A 15,291-nucleotide genomic window follows, 5' to 3' on the forward strand; every position below is an offset into this window, starting at 1 on the left:
CAGGGGCTGTGATAAAATTGCCACTTCAGCAGGCTCTTTCAGCCTTTTTTGCCCTTAATTGGCCAGAAACTATCCCAGATGCAGGCTAGATTCATTGTTTTAGGAGTATCTTGCCGATCTATGTTGATGTGACAACATCATAACTGCCTAATAAACTGTTTCATCATGAAATAGCTCAGAGGAAAATCTTAATGTCAAAGTGGAACAAAGGGACTCATATCCATTCAAATTTTTATTGAAAAGACATTAAAAAAATGCCATTACCGCTTTTCATACCCGCCACAATAACATCAATTCTCTTTGAGAAAACGCTGAGAATACTGAACAAACCTAAACTATACATTTTAAAATGTCAGAATTGAATTCTTCTTTTTTACTGGGATCTTAAAACCGCATGGTTAAAAGCATGTGTTATTTAGAAGCAAAATATATTCTTTGGATGTCCTAGTCTCCCTGCCACAGATTTTTTCTACCTTTGGATCGTCAGCAGAACTTTTCCTGTAGTTCTTAAAGAGAGTAATGGAAAATACATTGCTTGACAAAGTTTAGGCAACCAAGTAATCAATGTTTACTGGTACTTAAACAACTGTGGTTAACAGAAAATGCCTGCATATACCAAAAAGCAACTCCGATCAGTGCAATAAATAATACATTTATCCTTGTGTTTGATAGAACTGCTTCTAAAAAAGATGAAGTTGAGCTTTCTAGTCGATTTGATGAATACCTAACTTACAGAGAAGCTTTTTAACGCTAACAAGCAGGTTAGTAGATGATTTATTCAGACCTGTCCCACAGTGAATTACTCGGTAGACTCTTACCCAGATGGCCTTCCATGGATTTCATAATACTGCTTGAGTTCCAGAACAAGTGATGAATGGAGAAGAAAACACTTTGCAAAAATACATCCAGTAAGACCCACGATAGTTGAGCAAAAACACATCTGTGGCAACCACTGGCAAAAGAATACTAGATAGGTTGTTACTTTCATGAACAAAGAACGGATTAGGATAAAATCCAAAATGTAGAGGAGATACACCGGTTAACTTAGAAAGCACGCTGAAAGAACTTCAGTGCAGTTTGATTGTGTCCTTTCACAAATATTCTTGTTGTGCTTCAGGCTGGGAGAAATATTTGACAATTAAATATGTAAGAACAGGTATCACAAAAATATGTGCTCCCCCACTCAGTTTGTTGTTGTATCCATCAATTTAACCAATGTCTTCTGAATCCAAGAAATCATCAAGGTATTCCACAACTTCCATCTGTAACAAAATGATAAAACTATTCAATTATTCAAAGTGCAGCGATTACATTACAATACAACTCTACTTTGAGACAAGAAAAAATGGTTGCCTGACAAAGCATTGAAGTCAAAAACATTGTGTGGACAGAATATTGCGTCACAAATATCGAGGACCAAAATATCGACAAGATAAGTGCAAATAGATAATTATAGATTTAATATTCTTAATTCTACGTATCTTGAAGATATATACATCATCAAGGTACATATATGTGGATCTAAGTATAGTAAAAATGTGCTTACCCATAGAAACTTCCGTTCATGATATTTTTGCCTTCGATATTCTTGGCACAATATTTTGTCTGTGTGATATCGCATTAAGAATATTTTGTTTGAACACCAAAAATGAGTTATTTCATTACATCTTACTATGGGTGACACGTTTTCAGTTTAAAGGTAACATTAGTACGAACCATGATTGGCAGTGTCAATTGTTTTGGCTTTTAGGCACTAAGAAGTGTCAAAACAGCACCTAGAACACTTACCATAAGGCTATCAGCAGTTTATGTTGCTGTCAAAGACAGAGGACTGGAAGGCCATTGCAGCCAATATTGTAAGCATCCTTCGAACACACAGTGCAAGTGATTGGTCATCGGCACAAAAACAAGTTGTAGTACAGGTAGAGCTGTGGTACAAGCCTCCATGGTGCACAGAGAACAAGCACAGCATAGCCAGACGTGCAAGGAACAGACAATCCCTCATATAGGCCAGACATATATACACAGAGAAAGCACACACAAACACCCAGCAGCGATGCAAATGAAGCACACACCTGCACAGGGCAGATAGCCTTTCACAGGGCTGGCAGTCGCGCTGGCCAGGCAGAAACACTCCCAGAACAGTCAAATAGGCACTGATGATACATACATAAGGGAAACATAGTTGAAAAGGTTCCAAGTATCTGGTAGTGTTGAAGGTGGTGTTGTTGGAGCTTTGCTAGTTTTATATATCAGGAGCATCATGGGGCAATTTATGAGAGCCTCAGGAGGGTAAAGGAAAAAGGCAGCAAGGACAAAGTCCATGCTGACATTACCCTTCATTCAATCACAGACACAGCCACGTCTGATGTAGCTACAAAGATAAAAAACACAAGCTACATACATAGCTACTCCAGTTTTGCAGATTACCAACAACCTACCGATTCCCACCCCTCTCTTGACCCACCAATGGAGAGGCAACAGAGACAATGAGTGGAGAGAGGTATGGCTCGGTGAGGCCTTGAAATACTGCAATGTGCACCCAACGCAACCAAACTGATCCCCACCAACCTCCAACTGCGATATTCACACCAGCTGCGTAGTGTCAGGCATGAGATGAGGCAAATCTAAGCCTTTCATAGGCAGTGGACTGCATTTTACAGATTTTACACCAAGTCCAAATGTCCTGTCTAAGGCACTGGCCTGGTATTACACCAGGCACCATGCCGGTTCTACTGTACTTTCTTGGCCCCAGACTGACAAATGCCACTCAGAGGCACTAGCTGGATAAGGGATTGATACAGGATTGATCCAGCATCTATTTGTTTCGGGTGCCCTGATTGATATGTGACTGACTCCACACCAGCACAGGCCTATCTAGTATAAAGCCCGTGTGGCACACTCCATTGTGTACTGTTGTAATGGGCAGCCCACGTCCCTGATCTTCCCTGATTTGTCTGGTGGAAACGCGGGGTGAGTAGATGCTCAGCCAGCAGAAGTTTGCCAATCAAGGTCAGCAACAAAAGCAGAAGGAAATATACACAGACCTCCGTCTTCTACAGATAAGCGCTGTTTGGATCATTTGACTGCCCCAACCAAGAGCGAGGGATGCTGGGGAGGGTTGGGGCAGAGGTTCGGTTCGGGATAAGAACCAGCCCTGGAGGACGGGGACAGTTTCCTCTATTGCACGATGTGTTACAATTATGGTAATATGGTTCAATCTATTTCAGAATTAAGACTAAACAATCTAGAATTAAGGATGATGGTGTAAAAGTTAAAAAAAAATAACAGTGAGGTTTTTCGTTAACAATGAGGAAAAAAAATTACAGTATATTATCATTGTGATTTAGCGCTACGCTGACTGCCATGAAATCTGCTTGTCAGAAGACGTTGACTTGAAAGGAAATGTGTAGCTGCAATGAATTACACAATTAACTGGATGGAGCATGGCGTTTTTCGCATCTAAATAAAGCCCTCCAAGGGTGCACTAACCATGTGCTACTTTCCAGTAGCACCACTAGTAGGCCTCTCTTCTGAGACCCCTTTGCTCATGTCGGGTGACATAGCGGGGCAAAGGCTTCTGCTCACATATATCGGGTCCTCCACAGCAAGTGAGAAAATATCCAGGTGACACTACACAGGTGAGAAAAGCGTTTCCGTCGAAGGATATTACAGAAGTGTCTGTGGCCCCTTCTCTAATGAAAGAGTGCTGCGCCTTCACTGCTCCCACACAACCTTAATATACTCTGCCTCTCAAGGTAAAGTCAATTTTCACAACACATTACATTTAATTAGATGTTACAATACACTTACCTATGACCCGCTCGCCGCCTTTAATTTAATTTAGCAGGCACACGTTCTATATGAATAAGGAATGACATTTATAGCAGGCATGCTCGGTGTGGGACAGGAGGGTTGTAATGAATCACTAGACGCAAGAGGAGGAGTTATTCAAGTCTTCATGTTAAGATTTGATAATAGATGGCGCGCTACCCCGATCTTACATTGGCACACCCTTGAGAAGAGCAGCTTGACCCAAAGAGAAGGCACACTGCAGGGCCGAAGTCAGCAAACATGTCGCTGCTAAGCGCGAAGGCCAAAACGCCGAAGTATTTCATGGCTTCTAAAGGTCTAACCAACACTGGATGCTAAGGTGGTCAGAGATGGTAATCGATACCAGGGAATACCCAATATTAATAAAATCACTTAGCAGAATGTTTCTAGTTTCTGCTATTATCAAATCGCATGCATACATCTCCTCAGTGTGTATGTGTGTGTATATATATATATATATATATATATATATATATATATATATATATATATTTGCCCCTGCCCCCCTTTCTCCTCCCCTAAAAAAACAAAGCTTACATGGCTGTTATAGTTAGGTTTAGATTTTACATGCACAAAACCATACAAATTCAGCACTTATAGTTATTTCAAGTAACTATAACTCGTGCCCTAAGGTAACTATAACTCGTGCCCTCGCCATGCACAGTTTTATCATCAACAATTTTACTGCAAATATTAAAGTGATATTATCAACAACGTCATAGAAGATGTCATGAGTGATGTAATATCTGAGATAATTAGCAGTGCATGGCAAGGGTGCGAGTAATAGCTTAGGGTACGAGTTACAGTTACTTGAGATAACTAACTATAAATATAACAGCTACAGCTGAAGTTCTATGGTTTGGTGTGTGCAAAATCTAAACCCAACTATAATGTCCCTCTAACCTTTAGTTTTTTAGCGAATTTCTAATTTTTTTAAATGTATTGCCCAACTAGATCGTCCCTGTAACCTTTTTCTTTTTTTCAGTTAATTTCTAAGTTTTTTTTTTTTAGCATTAAGTATGATGCCCATTGCAATGCACGGTGGGTGGGCCTCAGGTTGGACGCAGGGCCTGGTCTGGCATTGTGCTGCCCCCACCCAAGCTTGCTGCTCCTCCCCCCCTCCTTGCCATACACTGTCAAGTCAATGCCCCTGCTCCCTCATTAAAGCCCTGTGATACTGTTCTACTGCCCTTCCCGCTTCCCACCAACAGTTAGCTTGCTGCCCCATCCGCCTCCTCCCTACCCTCGGTTGTCCAAATCCATGCACCAGCCCCCTCTCTCCTGTCCTGCATTGTCCGATGTGCTTTCACTGCCCTCTCCCTCCTGTCCTTCATGGTCCGTGATGCTGCAATTGTTACTCCTGTCTGTCTGGTAAGATAAAATTGGTGAACGTGTCTCTTTCCCCTCTGCTCTCTGTTGCCCATGTGCATGGAGGCAGGAGACAGAAAAATTAAAGCCCTTTTAAAAACATCAGACGTCTCCTGCATGGATCAGGTCTAATGGCATGTAAGGTTGTACTGCCATTGCCTCTTCCTTCTGCCCTCAATGGTCTGATATATTGTCACAGCCTCTTTTGCCTGTCCTACATGATTGGTTTGTTGCTCCGTCCCCGCCCTCCATGGTCAGCTGTGCTGCCACTGCCTCTCCCGCCTACCCAGTGTGGTCAACTTGTCTCTGCACCCACCTCCCTGCCTTCAATTATCTGTGTCTGTGCCCCCCGATTTCCGCCTCCCCATAGTATTCTAATGAACAACTAGATTGCTAACATTCTATATTTATTACAAACGTGTGGTATGCCTGACATGGTGATGAAATCAGTACTATAACCTAAAACATTTCCTTTAGGAATTATAAAAATGAAAGGGGTGTTATTCCCTTAGAGAATATGGTTAGTGCTTTAAAAACCAAAATGAGGACATACTTTCTGAGCTCTCAAATAGTGACAAAGCATTTTTAAATTATTTGCTATCTCTTGGTTTTTTATCAAATTGATTACTTGATTATTTGTTACACTTAGGACAGAGGATGTGGTGTTAAGGCCAGAGCTGCAGACTTTGCAACTTGGGAACCAAGTTCGAGTTTTGTCGTCACCTCAACATCCTGTGATTCTGGGCGAATCACTTAATCTCCCCATGCCTAAAACCAAAATTAATGTGTGCTTGTGTAATTAAACTGATGGTCAAGTAAAGCACTCGAATACCTTCAGGTCAAATCTGCGCTGTATAAAACTGGAGAAAAAGAAAAAAAAAAGTGTTTTGCACACTTCTGTCATTGGGCTATACTTGGACTAGATTTGAGTGATATTTGTGCTACATTTGGGCACTTTTATCTCTGGTGGCTATCTTGGGAGACTTACCCTTTATTAAGCTCCCTAATTTCCTCATTTACTGCAGTATCCTCAGAAGAAAATGCTTTCAGTTTTCCACTTCAATTCCCGCAAGATGGCTTTCAGATGTGCCATAATTTTGTCATAGTTTCAGAATTCTGGCACTAGAGTTGCTCATTCGAACACTGTAGTAAAGCTGCTGATCTCCTGGGAGTTAACTGGCAGCCTGCTGCATGTTTCAGTCTGCATGTAAGAATCATTTGATAACATAGAAAAGGAAGATATTTGAGAACCCACTTAAATCATGTTCTATTTCTTCTTTCTACAGCACTAACCATAATTTCCCTGACAAAATTTTGTTCCTGGTTGAAGTGCTGGCAGCAATCAGACCTCCCCATGAGATCCATGCTTAGGCTCTGACCAGATATCTATATTTCTTTTTTCTTTAAAAAACTACAGAACTGATTCACACCAAATTACAAAAAGGGCTCTTTCTGGACCAAGAGCTACCTTTCTGACAGATTTGGTGTAATTCCATCCGTCCAGTGGTTCAGGCTGTAGTCATGCTCAAAACTCCTATGGAAAGTGCAAGGGGAAAAAGCATTTTGGGACCCCCCCTTTTCTTGGCCCCCGCTTGACAAATCACTTCGAAACTTTTAACACAGCAGCTGAACTGACTGCTGTACTAACTTTGAAAATGGCAGGAAGATTTGTCAAATTTCACCAAAGTTATTGGCAAAACAAAAAACACTTTTCCTAGGGAAACTAGGTTCCAACTATAACTACCTACTCCCAGTAGGTAATTTAATATATCCTCATGCTCATCTTTATAAGCAATCGCTGAGGGTCTGCACTATGTGTTTCCTGATTAATTCTGGTCTTTGAGTGAGGATTGATTTGTTGGTTCAGTTATCTACTTTGTGTAACAGATTTTTGAACCCTGCTATTGAAACAACCTATAGACAAGTACATTATGGGATTAACTATCACTAAACATAGTGCGGAGGATGGTGTCATTTACTGAACAGGAGACCAAAATGTTGACGTGTTTTTACTGCCTGCAACTTAAAGTCTAAACTGCTTTCATCTACAGATTCCTTTCCCAGAATATTACCAGGCAAGAGTGGACCAGCATTCACCTGACCTCTGTTCACAGAATTGTACCTTAAAGAACTTTATAAGGGCCCTTTGAATGTTGAAAGCTAGACAACACAACCCCATTGTCATCTTCTGTTTTGGTAATTTTTGTGATCAATAATATTTACAGTTTGCCTGTCATTTACAAATAATTTCATCTGTGTGCATCTAGATAGATTTTCCTTTTTTCAAAGGAGTTTCTAAATGATAATAGCAATTAAATAAACGATTTAGGGAAGTTTAAATATTTCTTAAATGGGTGATTATATGTTCCTTCAAATGAACCACTTGTTTGTGAAAAGGATTCAATCATGGAGACAAAGATACTGATCCAGAAAGAGTGAAGCTCGCCATGAAGGAACTATTTGTGTGTCAAGGGAATGAAGAGTTGTTTCCATAATGTTCGTGTCTCCTATTTACTCGCTAATTGGGTGCGAGTCGCATAAAAAATACAGGTCCTAGTTGAAGGCAAACTGGACATCACCATCCTATGTGTCTTGGGAAGTGAATTAAAATATTTGATGTAAAGGGACAGAGTGTTTAACAGGTAACAGGAAAGAGAGTGAATCTGTCATTTTTTGGACTGATTCATTATCAAAAATCCTCCATAAGCTAGTAAATAAGAAAATAAGACTCCTCAGATAGATATGTCATGTACTCAAGTACATACAAAAAATTAAAGATGAGGTGAGAAAACCAACCTGGCAACATAGCAGTTACTGCAATAAGTGTCATTGGGATTGCAATGTCCCCCAACATAACTGTGCGGGAAAGTCCACAACAGACCTTCCTCATCCTCTGACTCACAACAGATAACAATAGTACATAATCCTTTGTGGCCAGTGTTCCATTTCGCATGCCCTGCCAATAAAAAAGGTCCGGGCACACGTGTCTGTGGCCAGTTCCAATGACCAGGCTACTGTGTCTGTGTCAGTGATTTCAGTAGCATGAGGGCCTAGGCCCCCAACACTACAATGGAGACGAGTGGGTCTGATCCCACGTGGCAACAAGTTGCAACTTCAACGTTGTGCTAGGAGGGAGAGAAAGGCCGTCGCAGCCCCAACCCTGCCGGTATATGGGAAAGCGGTAGGTGCTGGCGACCGACTATGGGGCCACAGAGCGTCCCGCAGCACTGCCAATATGGCTACGATCACCCTAAATGTCCGCTACAGTACTGCCTCGCACAGAAGGAGGCAAAGGCGTGAAGTGACCAGGGAAAACCCTCCCCCCCCAGCCGCGACGGTGCTTCCATGCTCCAGAAATAAAAGTAAATGCTCAGGGCTGCTCCCCGCACCTTTTTCAAATTATAGTGCCAGAAGCGCGCTACCCGCAGTGTGAAGGAAGGCTGCTGTGGCTGTGTATGAGGGAAATGGTGCTGTCGCGCACCGTGAAGTATGGGGAAATGGTCCTGTTTCACACCGTGAAGTATTCAAAACAAGGGGCACCAAACAATGGCCGGGGCTGGCCGCACCCACCCCCACCCCCAAGAAGGTAATGCGGCCTGCAGAGTGAGAAATGCTGCGGGCCGTGCATTGAAAAGTACTGCCGTGCGGTGAGGTGCTGCCAGGCACCACAAGAAGAAAAGAGAAGTACCCAGGGCCGCCCCCCTTCCAAGTAAGAAGTCAAAGGGTAATGCGTGGCTGGAAGGGGAGAGGTGCCGACATGCACCAATGAAGTCCAAAAGTGCCCGGAACCCCCTTTCTCCCCTCCCCTCACGGAACATAGTGCAGTTTGCCTGCCTCTTCAACACAAGGCTGTGCAAGAAAATATTACAACAGGACAGAAAAAAAAATGAATGAAGAAAAGAAGAGAGAAAAGGAAAAAGGAATTAAATAGGTCTTACCTTCAGCTCCTGCAGCTCCCTCCAGCCTGATGAACTCCTACCTGCAGCATTGCTCCTCTCTGGTGTCTGACATCAGCAAACGAGGCCCGGTGGGAGAAAGGACTGTCTTCCAACTGGAAAGAAGTGCAGTAGTGGCATCTAGTGGCCAAAGTAGGTACTGCACCCTTGTTTCTGCTTTAACAGGGAAACAAGCTGTGTTGCAGACAAGACTACAGCAACACCACAGAGAGTGACTGTGCAAGATCAGCAGCGCGCGCCCGTGGATGAAAATGGCGCAGAAGACGGAAATGGCGCAGAAGATGGAAACGACGTGTACGACGCTGCACAGCAAAGGAGAAGGCTGCAGCTGTCCCAGGTGTGCGCAGCCCCTTGCGGCCGTCCGCCGCCACTGACGAAAGAACCCCACATGCCCCAGCAGTGATGGACATCACCGCAAGACAAGAAAGGGGCATGCCAGGCGTCAACAAAAGACACCCAGAATTGAAAAAGAGACTGTCACAGGTGCGCAGATAGCTGCGCCAGAGAATGTGACGACATGCCCTGATGCCCGAGAGGATGGAGAGAGCACCTGAGAGTGTGACGTAATGCACAGGACAAAAGGTCGTGCCAGCCAGCCACACAGCAACAGAAGATGGCCACCAGTGGCCGATCACTGACCAGGTCAGCAGAACTGACCAACCCTGCCAAGCAGATGGAGGCAGGAGTGAGTGCCGCAACAGTGCAGCCTCGAGGCGCAAGAGTGGCGCCCTTGAGTGAAGAGATGGTGGAAAGAACAGTGACCCTCCTGTCAAGGAGCGGTCCACCAAGAGGATCCTAGAACAGCCAAGACCAGAGAGAGTTCTGCCAGAAGAGCAGATCAAGTCCTACTGACAGGACTCAGCCTGCGACAGGCTGCGACCGAGCAAGATGCACTAGCTGCGGTGCAGTGATAGGTCCATGTGACTCAGCATGCGACCTGTGGCACGACGCCACATTGAGGATGAAGAGCAAGATGCACCGGCTGAGGTGCAGTGATAGGTCCATGTGACGCAGCATGCGACCTGTGGCACAACGCCACATCGAGCACCAAGAGCAAGATGCACCAGCAGATGTGCAGCGGAAGGTCCATGTGATGAAACATGTGACCTGTGGCATAACGCCACACAAAGGAGGAAAAGGTGAAGAGAGTGTTGCACGATGCCACAACGAGAAAGGACGAGAAGAAGAGAGGAGTGTGACAGACCGGTCACACCACAGGTCAACTCCATCACAGGTGCGCAAGCAGAAGGAAGTAGAGTGACACAACTGAGGTCTTGTGCAAGCAGATGAGAAGGTATCCATCAGCACAAGACAGCCACCGGGGTGAGCAGATGTCACTGAAGACAGTTACGCCGGTGGACCCCCACGCTTCTCAGTACGACCGCCCTGCCACTATTCACCGGCTGCTTGGCTGCAATGGCATCCCTGTCGCCAACAGCACAAGCCAAGCAAGACCCGCCAGTGGCCACGACATTCATCAAGTGATCCTTCCGCCGACGAAGAAGCAGCCACCTGTTTGTTCTGCAGAAGGATGGATAACAACTCATCATCATGATGAGGTGCATCAACCAACCACCGAAGGAGTACAGCACCACCCGAGTAGAGCCAGAGTCAGCAACAAGAACCAACGCTGACAAGGAATATCTGGCAATGTGGAAACTTACCACCTAAACACCGGCTATGAGCCCAGTGAACAAGACACCTGCCGGTGACTGCAGACCAGACCATTTGGACCATCCACGCTTGGGGTTGCACAAGACTTGGACGTGGCCCTGTTGGGAGTTCAGAGCGACTCCTTTGGCGCAGCCCACTTTGGCCCACGGAGCCCACGCAGTCCTGTGGCAATCCAGGGGCAAGGGCCTCCAACTAATTCAGGTGAGAGAGGAATCCTGCTGCGAGAGAATGTGTCTGAGACCGCTCCACTTCAGGCATCGGGAAGCACGGAGGTCACATACAGAGACTGGTCACCCAAAGATTTTGCACTATGGCCAGAGCACCTGAATCCTGACGGCTCGAGCAAGCTGACCCTGCATCAACCACCCTTGTGGTTCCATGTGAGATTAGGATGTGGTCCTGTAGGCGGTTCCTCTGTGACGCATTTGCTGGGCCTGCAATAGGCCGGCACGGTTCACACAGTCCCGTGGCAGCCCACCAAAGGGTCTCGAAGAGACTCCTGTTCGATGGAGGTCTGGCACAAGAGGGAAGACTGCCGCAGCTCTGCTACTGGATTCCCAGGTGCACCAGGCTGTCACATCATCTGCAGTCTTAGGAGGTGGACAATCTCCAGAACCTGAATGCCATTCAGAACCGTGTACAATGGACTCCCCACTGCTCCAGATGCACCCGCATCAGAAGTTGTACATTGACTTTAACAACGTGAGCCCAGGCAGGACCAGACCGACAATCCCCAGCGAACTGTGAGGTCATGGACAAGTGACTGAAGTATCAGGATGTCATCGGCACTGCTGTTCGTGTCCAGCGCAGTCTGGTTGAACAATGGAGGGGTGCTGTGATGTCGACTGCCCAGCTGCACCTGTTCCATGCCTCAGCTCAGGCAGACCACCTGAAGAGACTGTATATAGTTTGTGTCTTTGTTCCTCTCCCACAGGTTGGGCTTTGTGGTTTCGTTCCTCAAAGTTTGGGAGGGAAGTAGTGTCCTGCTGGACACTTTCTAGTGTTTATACCAGCCACTCGGCTGAGGGCTTGCCTTACGTGCACACCCCACACCCACCCAACACAGGTGTCACCAGTCAGGTGACCCTGCCAATAAATAAGGGACAGGCGCACGTGCCCGTGGCCAGTTCTAACAACCAGGCTACTGTGTCTGCGTCTGTGATTTCAGCAGCATGACGGCCTAGGGCCCCAACACTACACTCAGCACTGAGACGTTTCTGATCAACCTCAAGTTGGTCGGGTACTGGGTGCTGCTGAAGTATCCACGATGGAGGAAGTGACCCAGCTTGTAGGAGGGGTTTATTCATAATCAAGGTGAAACTTGGCAGTAGCTCTGTGAAGCACTTTCTAATTCATGCCGACAGGCATGGTCCGACCGAAAGGCCCAACAATTAGTTCCAACATCTGAACTAGGCTCATCGGTGAGGGAGGAGCTACCGATGCATGCAGAGTGGAGCACTGAAATGGACGAAACAGTGACAGTTTGAAGGTGGCAATGATCAGTTCACAGACCTTTGCTATTTTTTTAGCTCGACAAATCATAGAGGCCTCAAAATGCCGATCTAACTTCTTTGCGCACTAAAATGATGTTCAGACTCCTTGTAAAGGGGCAGATACTGGGTGAAGAGCATGGAGGAAACAGGATAGTGGTACTAGAGAACGAGAGGCGAGGCATCTTCGAGGGCGCAACGGAACTAAGAGACATGTTGAATCTAGAGGCACTCACTGTGCCCCAACCCCTGCCCAAGGGCAGCAAAAAAGGAAAGAGCGGAAGCCAACAGAAAGTGCCTGCACAGCTTAAACTGCACATTTGGTAAAGATTTTAGCTAAGATGTGTAAACAAACTGGGAAGGACGAAGGTGTTCTGGTGAGAGATCAGAGGACACCAGTGTGGAAATTCTAACTGGGCAAGCTTGAAAGTTTAACGCACATTAAAAACATGGATCGATTCCATGCATCTTTAGAAAACGTCACTGGAACGGAGGACTGATCAGACCACCCCCAGCCCCGTAAGGATGCTACAAAAGAGCACGATGGAATTAAAACCCAAGAGCTGATGTTTATACGGTTTGGAGTTCTGCAATAACTGTAATAAGTGAAATAACACACGTAATAGTAATAAAATCAACAACTGCAAGAATAAATATAAGAAAATGTCATTTTTTCCTCTGCCTTTTGAATACAAAATGCACATCTAGGCCCTAGAGATATGTAGGGAACAGCCTTCAGAATATTAAAAACAAATATCCTCTGACTAAAAATAGTTTAGAAATATACTACTTCTCTTGGAATTGATATTCTATGTAAATCCCAATGGGCGATATCTGTATAAACGATATGTAGAACACGGCAGCCGATATAATATTATGGTACCATATAACTGTTTTGGAGGCGATAGGCACAACTATATTAAACCTGCATAGTATACGGTCAGCGATGGCAAGTTATAACAAATGAGACGCTGTCTCCCTCTAGTGGCAATATACGATAAAACTGAAGATATCATGTTTTTCAAGTTGTTCAGCGAGTGTGCGGACTATCTTTACTTGATCAGGGCTTTTAAACATACAACTATATTTCGCAAAACTGTTCCTAGATCCAGTTTTTATAGATTTTCCCTTCCTGTATTTAAACTAAATTCTGGACAAAGATTGATACTGGCATCCTCGTTTTCTGACGAATGTGCTAGCTTTGGCTTCAAGCACTACTATATTTCCATTTTTTAGCAGTTTTATATAGGGTGAACTCGGCCAGAAGGTACTGCAGCGCTTTACATGACCACAAGTTCCAGTTAAATTGCACAATGTCACAATCACTTTTAAGGCACGGGATGGTTAAGTGATTTGCCCAGAATCACAAGATGTTCAGCTGACCGGAAAACTTGAAACTGCTTCCCCAGTTCCAAAGTCGTCTCCTTTGTCCCGAAAGCCACATCCTCGCCATGCCACGCTTATTTTAGATTTTTCAAGGGAGTGTCTGAGGCATTACTTTTTTTTGTTCATTTGCGTTGAGTGAACAGAAATTTGAGAAACAGCGCTGAAGTGGATTTCTTTATCCTTTCTTAACCACAGTAAAGTGATCAAGATCGGGTCCTTCTAGTTCCCCATACAGTTAAGGTCCACACGGAGGATTTTTGTATTTGTCTTAACCTGCGGTTATAGGTCCTTAAATAAAAGCTGCTGGGATGGTGTTAAAATTTGGCCCAGCCGCAACGGGAATTATGCTGGAGTATTATGCGTTTGTTTCTTGGTACACAAAATTCCTGAAATGATGCCATTACACAATGTCTCGTAATTATGTCGATGCTTGTGGGAAAATGAAATCACTGGAGCAAAGGAACACCACAAACAACCAATACATGAGCAATTACTATTGCTAAGAAATGATGTAATTATGTGTAACCTCGCATACATTTGATGAAAAACTGCATAATTATGCATTAGCAAAGTAAATTGATTTCGCATACCCGTAGTTAGCATATGGTGACACAATTTGCAAAAGAACGTAACCAGAGACCAGCACAAGGTAACACTATGGGCCTCATTATGACCCTGGCGATCTTTAGGCCGTCAGGGTCGTGGTGGTTGTCTGACCAACCGCTTTGGAGGTGGTCTTTCTGCCACACTATGACCATGGCGGTTGCGCCATGGTCGGACCTCCAGCACCGCCAGTTTATCTCCACAGGAGGGACTGACTGTGCTGGCGGTCCTAATCCTCCATAGCAGCTCTACAAGCAGCGCCGCCCTGGGGATTATGGCCACCCTCCACGCCAGCTTTTACAAGGCGGTAGCACGGCCATATAAAGGCTGACGGAGAAGGGGGCAGGGGGGCCTCTGTACTGCCCATGCACATGGCATGGGCACTGCAGGGGCCCCCATGGCCAGCCCTGTTGTGCTGTTGACTGTCTGGACCACCGCAACAAGTGCTGGTGCACCCTACGCACTGCATCATTGCTGCTGACTCAATTATGAGCCAACGTCAATGTTGTAGGCTGTTCCTTGCTGGGCCAGCAGGTGGAACACTGTTTACGCCCGCTGACCCAGCGGGGAACACCTAGAGGGGACTGCGGGAAGGCAACCGCACTGGAGGCAACCTGACTGCTGGAGTTTGGCAGACAGCCTTTTCTGTCCGCCAAACTCATAATGACCCCCTATGTCTGTACCAAATGTATTATCGATATCTGAGAGCGTTTGCCTGATTCAGTGAATCCACAGTAGCATTGCTATTACAGAGCAGTGCACGATCAAGCAGCCAGGCCGGAGTGTGGACTGAAGAAACACAATCATTTCAAACCCATTCTTAAAAGAGCTGGACTGCCTGATGGTGGAATCTGGTTCAAACCGATGCTCCTTTCACTGATACAAAAGGCACTCTTGAAGAGGGATTGGGGTATCCTCTCACTCCACAACAACCCGGACCACCCCTTAATCTGAATCACACGATAAGCAAACTCAAATGC

At 45.2% G+C, this 15,291-nt stretch overlaps 1 protein-coding gene across 1 annotated transcript in view; it reads right to left on the reverse strand.

Moving 5' to 3' along the window:
• Positions 1–219: 219 nt before the first annotated feature.
• CRTAP (cartilage associated protein) overlaps positions 220–15,291 on the reverse strand; it is a 153,984-nt gene continuing 138,912 nt past the window's right edge. Inside the window, exon 7 of the mRNA XM_069214279.1 lies at positions 220–1,262. Coding sequence (XP_069070380.1) covers positions 1,209–1,262 — 54 coding nt within the window. The 3' untranslated portion in view covers positions 220–1,208. The remainder of the gene's footprint in view (positions 1,263–15,291) is intronic.

Source organism: Pleurodeles waltl, chromosome 2_1, assembly GCF_031143425.1.
Source record: "Pleurodeles waltl isolate 20211129_DDA chromosome 2_1, aPleWal1.hap1.20221129, whole genome shotgun sequence".
NCBI lineage: Eukaryota > Metazoa > Chordata > Amphibia > Caudata > Salamandridae > Pleurodeles > Pleurodeles waltl.